The sequence below is a fragment of the Odocoileus virginianus genome, chromosome 17, assembly GCF_023699985.2.
Source record: "Odocoileus virginianus isolate 20LAN1187 ecotype Illinois chromosome 17, Ovbor_1.2, whole genome shotgun sequence".
NCBI lineage: Eukaryota > Metazoa > Chordata > Mammalia > Artiodactyla > Cervidae > Odocoileus > Odocoileus virginianus.
The window spans coordinates 41348146-41367155 of record NC_069690.1 but is presented as its reverse complement, the minus strand read 5'-3'; the positions used below and the strand labels follow the sequence as shown (position 1 = coordinate 41367155).

The window sequence follows — 19010 nt, the reverse complement described above, 5'->3', positions numbered from 1 at the left end:
TTGCCAAGCCGCCCCCCTACACATAGACACACACAACCACTGGATCCCTGTGCTGTATTTAAAAAAAGACCTCCCAGGTAATTCTGGTACAACCCTCTGTGTATATGTAAACAAGTGAATGATCTTCAAGTGCAATGAGATAAAATGATAACTTCAGCAATGAGTTAATTGCTATGAAAAAATATCCTCAAGGTTTTAGGGGGGAAACATATATAAGACATGGTAGAAATTGAGAAAGACTTCCTAGACAGTAGGCAGAGAATAGCTAACATTTATTAAGCATTTACTACATATTACCTCATTTAATCCCTACAATGTATATAATGTAAATACTACTTTTGCCTCTGTTTCAGAAATCAAGGCAGAGAGATTCAGATACTTGCCTGTTCTTCCTGTGATGGTGCTAAGATTCAAATCTGGTTCTAATCTGGCCTAAGAATCCACAATCCAGGCACTTACCCACTGTATATGATTTCTTGTTGGTAGCTGTTATTGTTCTATTATCTCTGGTCTGTTATTACCTGCAGAGAAACAGTGCTCTCACATTCGCGTCTTCCATCACCTTCACAAGTAGGTTTTAAACCCACTGGGGTCCTTTGGGTTTCTCAGCGCTCTTGTGGAGAGCTGAAAGTGTGGAGCTAGGAGTTCCTTGCTCCATCTCCATATCCCTGCTGTTAACCAAGGAGCTCTACTTTTATTGTTTTTTTTATGTTGAGTGACCTTGAAAAGATATCTTTGGGGCTCTGTCTCCATCCACACACTCCTGCAGTGTGAACTCCAGGACCATGCAGAAACAATGCCTGCTCAGGAAATAACTCTGATAAATGTTACCTCTGCTTCCTCATCCTAGAACTCTGTTTCAAGTTGTTTCCAATCAGGAGATAATCCATCAGGACAGAAGGTTAAAACCAGCTTAACCATAACAGTTCTGAAGGCAGGAGGAAAAGGGGATGACAGAGGATGAGATGGTTGGATGGCATCACCAATTCAATGGACATGAGTTTCATAAAGTTCCGGGAGATGGTGAAGGACAGGTAAGCCTGGCATGCTCCAGTTCATGGAGTCACAAAGAGTTGGACACAACTGAGTGACTGAACAACAACCATAACAGTTAACTTTGACTCTCAAATCTTTCTTGAGCTTTACAGTCTCACTCCCTTGGACGTATTGTATTGACTTGTGACCCTCCACCTGAATTCCTGGATTTTTCTCTGTTTACTTCCTACTCAGATCTTATCCTTACCTTCACTCTGATGGGTCACCAAGGTTGATTCACTTCATACTAACTCCTGATGTTTAACCCTTAATCTATAAGCTCTTCTGATTCTGGTTAAGGCTATATTGATCCTAACTAGCTATTTAGCCTCTATTAACAAGTTGCCCTGAGTCAGGTATTGCCAGTCCCTGGAATAAAAAGCAGGTAAGGGAGAAAGAGGGGGTTTCCCAGGTGGCTCAGTGCTAAAGAATCTGCCAGCAATGTAGGGGACACAGTTTCAATCCCTGGACTGGGAAGATCCCCAAGGAAATTGCAACCTTCTCCAGTATTCTTGCCTGGGAAATCCCATGGACAGAGGAGCCTGGTGGGCTACAGTCCATGGGGTCACAAAAGAGTTGGACATGACTTAGCCACTAATCAACAACAGAAGGGAGAGAGAGAGTCTTGAGAAATCAGGGAGGCAGCAAATTTGGAGAACGCAGAAATCAAGTAAAAAAAGTAGTCAAGTGAGAGATACAGGTACAGGAAAGGATAGTTCGCTAGCTGGGGTTTCTTCTGCTTTTGTCAAGTTCAGACCTGCTGCTTCTATAACCCAGTCCCATGACCATGAACTACCTGGACCAAAGCAGTTCTACATCTGAAGGAATGACTTCTCCACTTCCCTAGGAAAGCACCATTCATAAAAAGAAAGGGTGGGCTGGAGTGAGCTCACTTGCCAAAATTCAGTTCACTAAGTGATCATTTTATAAAATTATCAGAACTTTAAAAACAACTATATTTACATGATACAGCTATTTTTATTACATGGGATTATATAAACAGCCTTAAACATGTTGAAGCTTAAAATTTTAATTGAAGAAATTAAAGTTTAGGATGATATGCTGCTGAGGAACTGGAAAAAGCATAATAGAAATATAAGCATATGACAATATAGAAAATGACATTCAAAAGTACCTGAAAAAAATAAGCTGAAAAAAATTCTGCCAAATATAAGTGCTGAAACCTTTATTTCTCACAAGCAGTGATTAGGATGTTGACTTGGTAGCACTTTGCAGAAAGAGTTTAACATAAATGAGCAAAACTATTCAAAGCCACAAAAGAGAAATGAGGGTACTTGAAGAGGTTACTGTGATAGAGCTTATGAACTAGCCTTACATTTGATATGCATTAACCAGGAAAATAAATTTGTAAAGGACCCAAAACAAAAAACAGTGAACATGCTAAAAATTAGGTAAAGCAACAGAAGCATCACATCACAAATACATTTTGCTAGAAATAACATACTAATGTATTATAAAACTGAAAAAACATTCTCACATGAAACTGAAATTTGTTTACTAATTCTGAAAAAAAAAAAGAGTTTTAACTTAGAATATTAAGTATTTTTATGTGCTAAGTTGCTTCAGTTGTATCCAACTCTGCGACCCTATAGACTATAGCCAGCCAGGCTCTTCTATCCATGGGATTCTCCAGGAAAGAATACTGGAATGGGTTGCCATACCCTCCTCCAGGGGATCTTCCTGACACAGCGATCAAACCTGAGTCTCATGTCTCATGCATTGGCAGGCAGGTTCTTCACCACTAGCACCACCTGGGAAGTTCCAAATATTTCTATAATGACTTTTTTAAAAGTTTTGTTGAAATATGATTGACAATCAACTTCACATATTTAAATTGCAGTTTGATAACTTTTGATATATACTCTATTTTCATAAACTCTTTAAAAATACTTATTTTTTTTTAATTTACTTATTTATTTAGTTGCACTGGGTATTAATTGTGGCACAGAGGATCTTCGATCTTTGTTGCCTCATGCAAACTCTTTAGTGGTGGCATGTGAATTCTTAGTTGCAGCATGTGGGATCTAATCCCTGACCAGGGATTGAACCCAGGGCCCCTGCATTAGGAACACAGAGTCTTAGCCACTGGACTACCAGGAAAGTCCCTATTTTCATAAGCTCTTTAAGTTACTGTATAACTTCAGACAAATGAAATATTTCTTAAAATATTCCCAGGAAAATAAAATAGAAACCTATCAATTAAAACTTCTTAGAAATCTCCAAATGCTTTTAAAACTAGCTCATACAATAGTGATTGTTGGGAACTTTATGAAGAGGTAAAAGAAACACTTTTTTGAAAAACAGTGTTAGGGATCATCCCCTAACATCTGCGGTTAGGATAAGTTGAAGGTATGTGTCTGACAAGCACAAATCTTCCACTCTATCCTACTGATGGAGGACACCAAGGGTGGGGATGATGCACCAAGCTTGTTGCCTAAAAGAGGGTGGTGGTGATATCTTTTCTAGACAGATCCAGATTCTCATCCTTGCCCCTAGCTTTGGCAACAACGGATTAAGAAGCAGAAGGAAAATGGAAAGCAGTCAAAGAGGCAGGCGTCATAAAACTAGAAGTCTTATGAACGAGTTACGTCACACCTCCCCACAAAGAAAATTAAGGTATGAAATCACGACTCTTCACAGACTCCTAGCTCACTCACTTACTAAGTATTTATTTAGTGCATGTTATGTGCAACCATTGTTATGGGTGCTAAGGTGACAGCAGTAAATAAGATAGATGACAATCATGCCCTCATGTTTTGACACAAGATTCTCGAGAGAGGAATTCCTTGGTGGTCAGGCCTGGGTGTTCATTGGAAGGACTGATGTTGAAGCTGGAACTCCAATACTTTGGCCACCTCATGCGAAGAGTTGACTCACTGGAAAAGACCCTGATGCTGGGAGGGATTGGGGGCAGGAGGAGAAGGGGACGACAGAGGATGAGATGGCTGGATGGCATCACTGACTCAATGGACATGGTTTTGGGTAGACTTCGGGAGTTGGTGATGGACAGGGAGGCCTGGCGTGCTGTGATTCATGGGGTCGCAAGGCATTGGACACGACTGAGCTGACAGTGGACAAGAATTCACTTGCTAATGCAGGGGACACAGGGTTTGATCCTTGGTCAGGGAAGATCCTACAAAGATTCCACATGCCACGGAGAAACTAAGCCAGTGTGCCACAACTACTGAGCCCGCTCTCTAGAGCCCTCAAGTCACAACTACTGAGCCCAAGCACCACAACTAATGAAGCCTGTGTGCCTGAGAGCCCGTGCTCTGAAATGAGAAGCCCGTGCACAATGAAGAGTAGCCCCCGCTCATTGCAACTGGAGAAAGCCCTGGTGCAGCAGTAAAGACCCAGCACAAACAAATAAATTATAAAAAAAGATTCTAGAGAGAAAATAATAAATAGGTAAACAAATAGATATATATGGTGGTGTCCTAATGTTTACCAACCATTTCTCAGAAAAAAATAATCAAACCCTAATTTGTAACCTCTAACAATTTCAGTGACATATATTATATATACTTATATATATATACTTATATATACATATATATATACTTCCACCATTATAATAAACCATAATGGAAAAGAATATGAAAAAGAATATACATAGTTTATTCTATATACATGAATATGAACATATCCAGAAACTAACACATTGTAAATCAACTATGCTTCAATTAAAGAGTTTTTGGTTTTCAGGTAACCAACCAACATCACTAAATGCAGACTTGGGAAGAGAACAGCTCACCCATTTAAGTTGGCTGCTGGATGTTTAGCTCAAAGTCAGGTAGTGGTAAGTGCTATAAAGAAAATAAAGCTCGGCAGTTTTAGAGTAATAAGGAAAAGCCTTTTTGAGACTGGAAAAGGAAAAAACTGATGACCATTTATTGCACACCTATGTTTAGTGTCAAAAACAATGGTAGGCACTTTAATATAAACAAACTAATGCCATTCCTGTTGGCAGAGGAGGACACTGTAAGTTACCTACATTTCCCATAGTCCTAAAGCCAGTAAGACATTCATGGACAAAATTGTTTAGCCTCAAAGCTTCTATTCTATCCAACATTCTCCCTGAAACTGTGAGTAGGGAAAGAGAGGAAGTAGTGGTACTAGGGTACTAGAGAAGTAAGCACTCGAAAAACCCTTCCAAACCTTCTCATTTCACTCCATCAAGAAACTCAGCCCATGGCTTAGGATCAGACCAGCGATTACAGGGGAGCCAGAGCAAAAGGATGTCGGAGCAAATGGCCTAATTTCGGCTCAGGGAAAGGGTTTTGAGGCAAGACCCTCCGGAGACGTTCCACGTGGAAGTTGACACAAGGTGGAAAGAGGCAACAAAGATTTATAAGCTCACCCCAGTTTTTATGGCTTATTGATAGGACCTGACTGGTGCAGGGTGGGAATCAAGGGCGCACGCACATTTGGGTAGGAAGTGAGGCCTAAACCAGTAGTTCTCATGCGTGTTACTTCTGTGTGTGGAGTGGGCTACAGAAACGGGGCCGGCAGTGGCAGGGCATCCGTTTCCCAGGCCACCCAGGAAGAGCTGGGAAGAGTCCCTGTTGGGCTTCGTGCGAGTCACTAACTTGAACACAACGCCAAGCCCGCACTGAGGCCCAAGGCGGGAACAAAGCTGCGCGCGCAGCCCACTCCTGCGGGGAAGTCTCACCTGTTCAGGCCGCACCACCCCTCGAACAGGCAGGGGTGCCTACAGTCCCTTGTTTTCCTTATAGGGCCATTACTTGCTACAACAACCGCTTACCTTTTGTTTTCACGTTGTTTTATACAGTAAGGATTACCTTGAGTCAAATATGTGCTCTCTGCCAAGCAGAATACAAGCAACCCCACTCATCTTTTCCGTAACCCCCTCCGGTCGTCTTAACTTCCCGCCCTCCCCCCTTGCCTCAGCCAACCCTCTCTAAGCTTTTGCGCAAACGTCACGAGTTTCTAGGCGGAATAGGCAAATCGTCCGGCTAGGAGCGTCTTCTTGCGCCCCCTCCCGGCTGTGCCTACCAAACGGTCTCAGCGCGTGGCCGACTCTTGAAGGCGTAGCCGGCGAAGCCGCGGAGTGGATAGAGGAGTGGTTGGAGCCGTGAAGAGCGACCCTCAGTGAGATTTTAGGTCTTGTTTTCTTCGTTTAGATTCCTGTCGGGGTCTCCTCCCGGCTTTCTTGTCAAGTCTGTGGGGGTCTGACCTCTTGGCGGGCTTTGCCTCCTCACACCCGGGAATCGTTGAGGAGCATTCACTGAAGTATGTTTCCCACATAGTTAAAATTTTAAAATACTATATGCTTTTAAAGGCCTTCAGGGCCTGTGGGGCAGTGCACACGCTTCTCGGGAAACTCCATCTGAGGCAGAGCTGACCTTTATACTCTGTATCTAAACGATGGGCACAGCCCCTCACTCATATATTTGTCAATATTTTATTTAGTTCATTCACTTATTTTATAGTCGGTTACAGACGTAACCGTTCTGGGTGGTTGGGATCCATCAGTGAAAAAGGCCCTGCCCTCAGAGGGGCCTTACAGTCCAGGCTGGAAGTAGACCGGACTCCCAGGCCTAACGGATGAGGAGGAGTGTGTTAGAAGGTGGTGCTGCTGAGGGAGAAGATAGCAGCCAAATCATCCGAGAGTGTGCTGGGATACAGCCTTGTTGCAAAGATACATTGAACTGGGTGAAGCAGTGTTCAGAGAGGAAGAAGTAAATTCCAGGCAGAGGCAAGGGAGAGTGATCAAAGAGTAGGATGTGACTCAATCTGTATAATAAACTGCAAATACCCTTGGGATATAAATGGATCGTGAGCATCCCAAACTTGGGCGGGAAGTCCAGTTCAGCTACACAGCCAAAGCCATCCAACATCCCTGAAACTCTGGACTGGAAGGGCGGAGTACTAACCACTGGACCAGGGAAGTCCTGCCCACCATTCTCCTTGCAGCCTTTTTAGTGGCTGGAGTACCTGCCTATTGTACTCCCTCCCAATAGCGCTCAGCAGAGTATATTGTTATTTGTATTTACATTTGTCTTTCCCACTAACTCCCAGGAATTCTTATGTAATAGGATAAATCTTGGTAACTTCAACACCTTACTACAAGCCTGGCTCAATAATTGTTTGCAGAAAGAATGTATGAATATGAATATAAGTAGCCCCAATTGGGGATTTTGTACTTTTTTCACAGAGCTGTTATTACTCAAAACTCTTGTTTTGAGATTTCCTTCACAGTCTGATGTTACATTATTATCTCTTCCATGATAGGAGATCTTCCTTTGAAAGAGACGTTAAGTCACTCAAAGTTAAGTTTGGGGAATAAGATGAGTGAATTATCACTTTTGCACAAAGAATAATAGAATAGCTTAATAAAGAGACTGATTTTTCTTATGTAGCTTAAAAGCCAGTTCTAGATCACTTTCCAAAAAAAATTTGAATAATTATTGGATTAAATTTATAGCCTGCAGAAGTGATTATTTTGAATGATAATGTTTACTTGGGAGGGTAAATTTTGATATGCCTATTGTTTTATGTGTGAATAAAAGAGACCCAAAAAACCCCTCTTTCAGACCAGCATACAGGTAATAGTAGTCTTGTACAAAACCTAATGTATGAAAAAATGCAGAATTATAGGGCTGTCATTCATTTATGGAATATGCATGATGTGCTAGATACTGTGCTAGGTGCTGCAGAGGCAAGGTAATAAAATGATCTTTTGTTCTTAAGGAATTCCTAGTACAGTTATGATTACATCATTAAAATAACCCACTGAGGTGAATTACATTTTAAGGTAGATAGCTTCAGAAATCACTTTTGGAATCAAGTGTACAGATAATGTGTAATAAGGGATTATGAAGTGAAATAGCATTAGTCAAGAAATTCCTTTCTTAGAAGAAATTAGCTTGAATTGGATTTTGAAAGGAACACTTGGTATAGATTGGCAGAGAAAAGAAGTGGACATTTAAGACTTGACTTAGCCAAAGTGTAATCCAAGTGTTGCTTGGTGAGCCTGGAGGCAGATCAGAAAGATGGATTATTTTGAGGGATATTTCATGAAGCCTGATGAAACATTTCTCCCATAAGACAACAAGACTCTAGTGAACATGTTTTCTTGATTTAGGGTCACTTTCCACTGGACAGTGCCAGATAAACACTGCCAAATTTCATCTCTCTAAACCTCATTTTTCATATTTCCATGCTGACAGCCATTTTCTATTGACTCAAATAGAAGCAAACATGTAAACAGATAAGTGCAATACAAACTGATACAGGATTCTCACTTAATCTAATACCCCTTCATTATTTCCCATATTTTCCTGTTGTCTTTTTGCTGTGCACATAAACCAAACTCAAATAGATAGATGAAAGAATTTCTTTTAATACAACCACAGCATTGATACGCTTGCTGCAGTTTCTCCAGACCATGTAGGTTTTCAGGAAAGGAGGTAACTTTTAACAGTATCAAAGAAAGAATTTCCTACTTCCTTTTCCTCTTTATTTGGTCACTTTCTCCAGCATTGCTGCCTTCTTTCTTCCTCTCCAGCTTTTGGCCCTTCTCATAAGGATGGAAATGCTACTGTTTGGTGTCTGGGCCCTGTTGGCCTTGATCCATTACCCAGGTGAGGCTCTTTGGGAAGGTTTCTTTAGCTTCTGTGGGCATGATTTTTAGCAATGCCATAGTTTCCATAGGGACATTAATGGAGAAATCAATACCCAAAAGATGACAAGAAGGGGGAATGGTGGTAGAGTCAGGATTCTGACTTGTTCTTTCAAGGCCCTTTTCTTGTCCTGTCCCCTATTCCTGTTTATTCAGAGTGGGTTTCCTATTCTCTAACCTTTAAATAGATAGACTAGGCTCTGTATTCTCTTTAAGTCTTGTGGGCCTCACCAGAGACTTTGGCATGTCTGGTTGACCTTTTCAGGAGCTGCAGAAGAGCGATTTGAGGTTTCTGTTTGGCCAGATCAGGCCCTTGTAAAGTATGGACAGTCCCTTATGGTCAACTGCAGCACTAGCTGTCCAGACCCAGGACCCGGTGGAATTGAAACCTTATTAAAGAAAACTCAGGTGGGCAACGGGCCTCAGTGGAAGGAGTTTCTGCTGGAAGATGTCACACAGAATTCCATCCTGCTGTGCTTCTTCTCTTGTGCAGGGATCCAAAAGGACATAAACCTTGCCATCACTGTGTACCGTGAGTAGAGCTGAGGGCTGGGGAGGAAGGGAAGTGTGGGGGAACATGACTACTATGCCTTATATAGGGAATAGTTAGAGAATTTCTTTTAGGGCAGAGAATTGGGGCCTTTACTAAAGATTTTTGTCATACTATAGGGATTCTCGAGCCAATTGTTTCTGTTTCCCTTTGGTGTAGGCTTTTAAATTAGGAGCAGACGGTAGAGTGCATCCTGGCATCTGGGCTTGAGAATATGTTCAGATACAGGAGGCATATGCTAATGATGCTGATTTGTAAATTACCAAAAAAAAGTGTAAAATTAGTGTTGAATTGTCACAAATTCTTAGAATAAATAGGGATTAGAGAAAAGAGGGTTTTTGTAGGCTGGGGTAGTTGGAGAAGTCTCCACAGAAAAGGAGGCTCTTAAACTTCACCCCTGCATATGGTTAGGATTTGAAGTGATGGGGATGGGTAAGGAGAATCTTTCAGGTGAGCAAATAGCATCAGCAAAGATGTAACCATGAGTGTGGCCTCTGGGGTTGGAGCTTGGTTAGCTGTGGTGGAATTTTCATGTGATGCTCAGGAGCTTCTCAGATGCTGCTCACACCTCTGAAGCACTTCTGGTAAGAGAGAAAGGCTCTCCAGAATGGCAGCAAAGGGGCCCCTCCAAAGCAAAGGGGCTCTCCAAAATGGCAGTCAACGCAAGGGGCCTCTCAGCGGTCACCTGTCTTGGCTATGACTTTAGCTCCCTTCGATAGGAAGAAGCCTAACTCATCTCATCCAGGGCAGAGAGCTGATGCTATTCATCAGATGGTTTAAGAGTAGCAGTCCTACCTTCTATCACAGGCTTCCTGTCCTCTTACTCTTTCTCTCTGGAGAGGTGAGTATCCTTCTCTCATCAAACCTACCTCTTTGTCTTAAAGAGCCACCAGAGCAAGTGATCGTGGAGCTGCAGCCTGCGTGGGTGGCCGTGGATGAAGCTTTCACAGTGACATGTCATGTGCCCAGTGTCACACCCCTGGAGAACCTCACCCTTATCCTTCTCCAGAATAACCAAGAACTACACCGGAAGAATTTTAGGAGCTTAGCTATGGCTTCCCAGAGAGCTGAGGTCACCATCAATGTCAAAGCCCAAAGGGAGGATGACAGGTGCAATTTCTCCTGCCATGCAGAACTGGACCTGAATTCACATGGTGGGGGGCTCTTTCACAGCAACTCAGCCCTCCAGGTACTCCGAATCTTTGGTGAGTCAGAGCCCAGGTGTGGAGGGAACCCTGAGGCTCATTTTCCTCATCTTACCGTGGCCTTTAGGACTCATTTCCCATAGGGTTTAGGATGCAGGTGGAAGGGTATTTGAGCTCCTTGAGTTTTAAACTCATTGTGGGGAACAGAGAGCTTTTAGCCCCACTCCCTACATTGTGGGGTCCTATACGATTTATCATGGCCTTTCTCCTTTCTTCCCTTCTCCTCATTTCTTGGCAGAATTTTCTCAGAGCCCCAAAATCTGGGTCTCTTCACTTCTGGAGGTTGGGATGGCAGAAACGGTGAGCTGCGAGGTGGCTAGGGTGTTCCCAGCTGAAGAGGTGATGATCCACATGTTCCTGGGAGACCAGGAGCTTAGCCCCTTTCTCTTCTGGGAAGGAGACACAATATGGGCCAATGCCACCGTTCGGGCCATGGAGATTGGTGATCAGGAGCTGTCTTGCCTTACATCTCTGGGTCCAATGGAACAGAGAACAAGCCAGCCAGTGCATGTCTATAGTAAGTGACTTGCCTCTTCCCTTCCCTTGAAGGTTCTCTCTGCCATTGAAAACTTCCATAGTAAAGGCTTGGTTATTCAACTGCGGGTATCCCCATGAACCTTTGTTTAGTATACTCCAAAGTGAACACTGGTCTTCATCTTTCTCAGATAAGTGCAGGGATGCATTGAGGCAGTAGTTCTATCCAGCCTTCACTCTGTTTCCTTAGACCATTCTACTGACAGAGTGATTATGGATGCTTGAACTTATTCCTTGGTACAGTGATTTGAGGTGAGAAAGAAATCTGTAAGATAAAAAGACATCTTGTTCTCCTTGCCACAGAGGCACAGCCAAATAGGCTCATGTGGCATTTGTTATGGAGAAGCTCTCAAATTTCCAAAACCATCTCATTGCTCCTGCCAGTCAGCATAGAAGCAGTAATGGTATCCATAGCCTTTCCCTTCTTGTCTGCCTACCCGAGGGGTACCACCAGCAGCTGAGTACAGAAGTTGCTGCCAGTTTTGAGAAATATGTTTTGATTCTCTTTTTCCTTTCCTTACAGACTTCCCTCCACCAATCCTGGAGATAGAAGAAATGAACCCATTGGCAGGGACAGAAATTAATGTGACCTGCTCGGGGCATATTTTAACATCCCCCAGCCCTACTCTGCGGCTTCAGGGAGCCCCAGATCTTCCTGCGCCTGGGGAGCCTGCCTGGCTTTCACTTACCGCCAGTGAGGAAGATGATGGCCGGAATTTATCCTGTGAGGCCTCTTTGGAGGTTCAGGGTCAGCAGTTGAGCAAAACCACTGTGATCCAACTCCATGTCTTGTGTGAGTAGAAGCCTGATGTTTCTTGTCAAAACATGGATTGTTAGTCTCACATTTCCAGAGATCTTAGTCAATAGCTTCATTGTTAGAGTTGCCACACTTTTCTCATTAAAAAAGAAAATCAAAGGAAAAAATAAAAAGTAAAGCTCTGCAAGCTTACCTTACCCATGGGAAAGTGAGTAGGGAGAAACCTGGGGGAAACTGGAACAAAAGAGAAGGTGATCAGGCTGAGGGCCAAAGGCTGAGAACATAGGGAGTAAAAACAGCTGAAACCTATGCTGAGGAGGGTAATTTCTTCATGAAAACTTGTATTTTGAAAAGTAGAAAAATCCTTGTCTCTGGGTTCACCCGTACCCATGATATCCCTCACAGAAAAGCAAAGATGAGGAGCAGGGACCCCAAGACCACCACTGAGAAAGCTCATTTAGTATTAACCCATTAAAATGCCCTGTTGCATCTCAGATTCATCCAAGGAGGAAAAAGTGTAGTTCAAAGCAGGGAACCAATGGTCCTCCCCTTGGGAAAGAAGCTGTTGGGTGAAGGGGACACATCATCTGGGTTGGGGAGGGAGAGGGAGCTAGTGCATGACGGTCATGAGGAAACGTGGCTTACTGAACTGACTCCTCTGGGGACTCTCTCTTTCCAGACAAGCCACGCTTTGAGGAATCTGGTTGCCCTGGCAACCAGACCTGGCTAGAAGGGATGGAGCAGATGCTTGCCTGTGTCCCAAAGGGAAACCCGACACCGGTCTTGATGTGTACCTGGAACGGCACAGTCTTTGACCTTGAAGTGCCACAGAAGGCAACCCAGAACCTCTCTAGAACCTACTGCTGCACAGCCACCAACCAGCTGGGCTCTGCCAGCAAAGACGTTGCGATCCTTGTTGAAGGTGACTGTGGCTCCCCTGCGGCCAGGCCCACGGTGGAAGTCCCTCAGGGGAGACCAGGAAGAGCTCGGTGGGCTGGGGAGGGGGAGGCCGACACATAAGCCTGGTGGGCTGGGGTAGGGTGATTCTCCTGCCTGCTAACCCTCCCCGTTCTCTTGTCTTCTGTGCTTCGGCAGGCCTGGATGAAGGAGTCAGTTCCACCATCTTGGTGATTATTATTGTCGCCCTTGGAGCGGGCGTGATGGTGATCACCATAGCACTGTATCTAAACTATCGGTCCTGCAAAAAGGAGAGGAGGAAATTGCCCTACAGGCAGAAGGAGAAGAACAAAGAAGAGGAAAGCCAGTTTGCTGTTCAACAAGCAGGAAAGCACAATAAACATAATTGTTAATTAGAAAGTTACTTGGTTGAAGGCAACCTCTACCACTGGGGTTTCCTAAGGGAGGGAAGGAGGAAGTGGAAGAGAAAGGGAGACGATATCTTCTGTTCTATGGTCCCATAAAGCAGTATTTCTGGCCCTCATATCCTGTGGATCCAATCCAGCCACAAGCCCAACTCCTGTAAGAATCCAGTCCCAGTGTTCAACTAGTGAGCGGGCCTTTTGCTCCTTGTGTGTTCTTCATCACTCCACTCTCAGATTCAGAAGTGCCTTGCCATCCCCATTTCCACTGCCCTTTGCTCCCAAACATCAGATGGAAGAGATAGCCAGAAATATCTCTGAAATACAGTGCATTTCTCATGGTTTCCTCATGACTAAATGGGAACCAATTTCTTAGTCTAGGGACCAGAGTTTGAAGGTAGCCAGTACCCAGCAAAGGGCTAAGAATCAAAAGCCAGTTCCCGCCTACATATTACACATTCTGGGCTCCGCTAATGGGGAATTCTGGAATACTGGCTCCAGAGCTGAGCTTGGTAACATCATTAAGGCTCAGTGGCTAGTTAGGCTTCAACTCCCTAACCATCTGTTGTGTGCCCGAGAAGAGTATACAGATCATAAGAAATTCCACATTGGGTCAGACAAGCAGCTCTCCTAGCCCAGTGTTCTGTCCCTGAAGTGGAAGGTAGAGTTCTTCCTTGAAATTGGGCTCTAAACATCTCTGAATTACTCTTTAGAAATCCATTATAGAGTAAATCATCTGAGTTCATATTAAACATATTTTTTTACCTGTACAAGCTCTTAGGTTAGAATCCCAATGTTTATTCTCCTTTTCCATATATAAGTATATATTTTTATATGTCTGCAAACTTTCCTTTAAGCTTCAGGAGGACTCCTCATATGACAGTGTTCACCATATGATTGAGCTTCCTTTTCTGTTCATTGTAAAGATTATATTCAACCCTTAGAGAAGACCCAAAGATTTCTAAAACCAATCTTTTCTCCCAAATCAGTTATGTATGGGTCATTGAAGTGTTGGATATGATAAAAATAAAAGTGATTTTATGTTATCTGAAAGTAGTTTTCTTCTGTGTGTGAAAGTTTTTATTAAGTCACATAGTTGCCTTTTGAGTAAAGTTTCTAAGAAAAGAATGTTCATAGCATAACCAGCCAGCCCAGGGCAGGTGGCGCAGTAGTTCAGGAAGTAGCATTTTTGGCTTGCCTTCAAAACTAAAGTTCAGACTTCCAGATAGAGGGCCACAGCCTTCCCCAAATTGAAAACACCACCTAGAAAGAATACAGCAGGCATCAAAGTGAAAATAGTCTCATTCTTCCCAGACCTTCCCTGAGTCTGAGTTGTGGATTAGGTATAAAATAATCCTTTGGTTTTAATACACACAAAGCAGTGGGGATACACTGGTGAACAAAGCCCTGTCCCTGCCACTAGAAGCTAGAGCTTGTCAACAGCAAAGCACAGTCCTGTGAATGGGGACGCAAAGACCCTTGGGAGAATACCTAACTCAGGGTCCAGAAAGGCTTCCGGGGGAGCTGGGAAATGCTTTGTTTGAATTTGTACAACAGCAGCCCTCCAAATGATCTCTGCTTCCATTTTTCTAATTAGTAGGCACTGCTCTCTCATCATGTGAGTAATAGCAATTATCCACTTTTCTGAATTGAGCCCTTGGGGAAGTAAGTTAGAAAACAGGTTCGAGAAAGGAGTATAGAGTTATGTCATCCAGGAATCTTTACCCACTTCAGTGCCTTGACATAGCTTCATCAGGTCTGTAGCTGTCATGTGCTAACCCCACCTCATGAGCCCAGAGCTCCATGGAACAGTGAATCCTAAACGGGAGGGAGGAAGGGTCTTTCCGGCTCTTTGGTCCACCTTAGAGAGCCTAGCCTGCTCCTGCCATTGCTTCTCACTGCCACTTGGTGTCACTGTTGACAGCATCCTACCCAGCTCATACAGATCCAGATTCCTGGTGGGCTGCCGCTGATCCTCCAGGAGGATGACCTACTGTTCAGGTCCAGCTTAGTGGACACCTTGCATGGGGTTCTTAGAGCAGGGTACTTTGGATGGCTTATTCCCTAAGTCTCCTCAGATTTGGGTAGGCTCTTCCCCTTGTAGATTCAGAACTATTTCCTTTCTCTCCCCAGAGGAGGCGGTCCCTCCTAGTCAATTCTTCAGGCACAAAGGATCTTCTTACATTTCTTTTCCGGAACAATTGAGCTGGTCTCTGCTCACCCTACTGAGGGCAGTGTCTCCAGGAGACCCCATTCCCTGAAAGGTTTTGATCATACTCCTTTTCTGAAAATAGAGCAACCAGCTCACACTTAACTGCATTTATCCTGATTTTCTCCAGGTGAAGAGCTACCTTTAATACTCCAAAAATTTATCCTGTTAGAAAAGTCAAGGCAACTTTCTTTTAGACCTGAGGAAACACAAATCTTCAGTGGGATAATAATAACATTTATGTGGTATACAACTATATTTGGAAAGAAATGACTTAGTGCTTATAAATACACTAGCACAGTGTCATATATGTGTATTTACAAGTATTAGTTTGTACTATATAATGATGGTGATAATCATAATAAACTGAAAGCAAGAATCAGAAATCCATAATAACCACTGATAATGTGTATGAGCAAAAGTCATACACATCATCAATACTTCCTTACTCTTTTTTCCACTGTGTTCTCTCTTCCTCTTTTTCTACTGTTTTCTTTCCTCTACTTTTCCTTTTTTTTCTAAATTTATGTTCCCTAAGATTTAAGACTACTGGTAGGATGACCAGTTGTCCCAGTTTGCATAGAGCTGAGAGGGTCCTGTGACATGGGTCTTTTGATGCTAAAATTGGGAAAGTCTCATACAAACTGGGAAGAACTGTTCATTCTAATACTGCTGCTCCTGCTGCTGCTGCTAAGTCGTTTCAGTCGTGTCCGATTCTGCACGACTCCATAGACGGCAGCCCACCAGGCTCCGCCATCCCTGGAATTCTGGTATCCCTCAAAATGTTTCTCAGCTTTGCCAGTGCATTCTGACTCAAAGAAGCCACAAAGCAATATCATTCTTGCTTCTCCCAGAAGCCCAGGGCCTGTAAATCTGAGGAGGACTCATGAAGAAACGGGAAAGTGTCAGTTCTCTCAAATGTGTATAAAAGGACAAAGCTCACTGTATGTATTTCAGCAGTAATAATGGAAAAAATTCAGGATGGCCATTTCAGGTTAAACTTAAAAGATTAAATAAAGTCAGAAAAACATTATTCCAAAGGGTCTAGGATTACTGGAGCTCTGTCTATTGAATTCTTTCTTATGCACATCTCACTAATTGTAGAGAAGTTGTTTTCATTAAAAAAATATTTTAAACATTTTAAAATTATGCATTAGGATGTAATATACAACATAGTAGCTATATTTAATACTGTATTGCATATTTGAAAGTTGCTAAGAGAATGGATCTTAAAAGTTTTCATCACTGGACTTCCCTGGTGGTCCAGTGGTTAAGAGTTCACCATTCAATGCAGGAAATTTGGGTTTGATCCCTGATTGGGGAGCTAAGATCCCACATGCCTAGTGGTCAAAATACCAAAACATAAAATGGAAGCAATAGTTTTACAAATTTAATTAAGACTTTGAAAATGATCCATATAAAAAAAATCTTTAAAAACAATTCTCATCACAAGAAAAAAAAGTTGAAATCATGTATGCTGACAGATATTAGCTAGACTTACTGTGGTGATCACTTCACAATATATAAAAATATGAGATCATTATATGAAATATACATATAGCTTCTGTATTAAAAAACATACAAGGTAATACATTATATGAAACTAATACAATGTTTTATGTCAGTTATACCTCAATGTGAAGATTTAAATTGAGGTAATATATACATAACATTTACCGCACACTCATATTGTGTAACCCATCCCCAGAACTCATTTTAATTTTGCAAAACTAAAATTCTGTGTAAGCAGCTCCCTGTTGACCCTCCTCCCAGCCCCTGGTAAAACAGCATTCTACTTTCTGTCTCTATGAATTTGACTACTCTAAGCACTTTATACATGAGGACTCATCTAACATTTGTCTTTTCACTCCTGGCTTATTAGAACTTTTAAAGTTGACTGGTTATGGACTTCCCCTGATGGTCCTGCCTTCCAGTGTAGGGGGTGCGAGTTTGATACCTGGTCAGGGAGCCAAGATCCCACATGTCTCGTGGTCTACAAATCAAAACATGAAACAGAAGGAATATTATAACAAATTCAATAAAGACTTTAAAAAGGATTTTTAAAAAGCCTTAAAAAAATAAATAGAAAATAAAATTAACTGGTTAGAACTGGAAACAGAAACACTGAAACTGGCCCAGATCTCTCATCTCCTTTTGTTCCTTTTTACCAAGTACACATGTGCAATTCATCTTTGTGGTTCCAACTCAGTAATTCTCAACCTTCTCACTCAGGGAGCATTTAAAAATTCTCTTGTCCAGGTTCCACTCCCAGATTCATTAAAGTTAGAATCTCAGGGAGTGAAGGCTACTGCAAACATCTCAGGCATTTCTAATTTGCATTCAAGATTGCCACCCAGTGCCTAGCTGGAGAGCTGAAAAGGCAGATGTGTATGTGTGTTCTGTGTGATTAGTTGCTTAGGTGTTTGCGACTCTTTGCAACCCCATGGACTTCAGCCCATCAGGCTCCTCTGTCTGTGGGGATTCTCCAGGCAAGAATACTGGAGTGGGTTGCCATGCCCTCCTCCAGGGGATCTTCCCAACTCAGGGATCGAGCCCAGGTCTCCCGAATTGCACTCGGATTCTTCATCATCTGAGTCACCAGGGAAGCAGATGAACAGCTGGCAAATCAGAGAGTTTAGGGAAGATGATCTTCAAGGTCTCTTTTTTTAAAAATATTTATTCATTTATCTATGGCTTCACTGGGTGTTCCTTGCTACATGGGCTTTTCTCTGGTTTCAGTGAGCAGGGACTCCTGTTCGTTGTGTCGTTCAGGCTTCTCATTGCAGTGACTTCTCTTGTTGTGGAGCATAGGCTGTAGGTGTGCAGGCTCAGTAGTTGCAGCCCCCAGGCGCTAGAGTGCAGCGGACTTTAGTAGACGGAACCTGTGGGCTCGTCAGGTTCTTTTTAAATTCAAAAATTTTGCAAAATCAACTAGCATCTTTGTAATTCTCAACCAGCAGTGGTTGAGTTGCTTCAGCTAGGCTTAGAAGGAGATGAACCGAAGCTGTCTGGAGTGTAGCTCCCCCTACCGTTTACTGCTCTCTTGACAAGCCCACTCTCCTGTCCTACTCTTTCCCACCCCATGAACTGTATGTAGCCCACCAGGCTCCGCTGTACATGGAATTTCCCAGACAAGAACACTGGAGTGAGGTGCCATTTCCTACTCCAGGGGATCTCCCCAACCCAGGGATCAAACCCAGGTCTCTTGTGTCTACCTGTGTTATCAGGCAGGTTCTTTGCCACTAGCGCCACCCAGGAAGCCACATAGAGGCCTCTTACTGGTGGCTATAACTCCCCTCTCCTGCCACATTCATTCAGCACATACTTCTTAATATGGCTCACTTTCCCTTTAAAACACTTATTCAAGTAATAGATAATAGTATTTGTACTCAATACATCAACTTCTAAAAGACCTTGAGATTTGCAAATAATTCTAAAGTCAAATGGGGACACTACAGGGATATTGATCTCAGCTAAATGTAAGAGAAACTTTACTGAAATCTGAGGGGCTTAATAGAATAAATTGCCTTATGAATAGTGATTCCCTTGATACCAGTGCAACACAAGTGAGTATGACCTGTGAGAGATACTATAGCGTAAGAATCCTAAATCAGAAGGAAGAAGGATGACCTGTGAGGAGGCCTGTGCATGCATGCTACGTTTCTTCAGTCATGTCTGACTCTCTGCGACCCCATGAACTGTAGTCCCCCAGGCTCTCTGTCCATGGATTCTCCA

At 42.9% G+C, this 19010-nt stretch overlaps 1 protein-coding gene across 6 annotated transcripts; it reads left to right on the top strand.

Moving 5' to 3' along the window:
- The first annotated feature begins 6035 nt into the window (after positions 1-6035).
- On the top strand, positions 6036-14122 carry LOC110125876 (intercellular adhesion molecule 5). Of its 6 annotated transcripts, none has more exons than XM_020875213.2 (8): positions 6036-6168; positions 8588-8663; positions 8967-9233; positions 10136-10456; positions 10695-10973; positions 11514-11783; positions 12427-12669; positions 12843-14122. In XM_020875213.2, the coding sequence occupies exons 2-8, from the start codon at positions 8609-8611 to the stop codon at positions 13055-13057; spliced, it is 1650 nt and encodes a 549-aa protein (XP_020730872.2). In that variant the 5' UTR covers positions 6036-6168; positions 8588-8608; the 3' UTR covers positions 13058-14122. The 6 variants fall into 6 exon arrangements, with proteins under 6 accessions (XP_020730872.2, XP_020730873.2, XP_020730871.2 ...); XM_020875214.2 differs by having other exon boundaries at positions 6036-6180; XM_020875212.2 differs by having other exon boundaries at positions 6036-6309.
- Positions 14123-19010: the final 4888 nt, after the last annotated feature.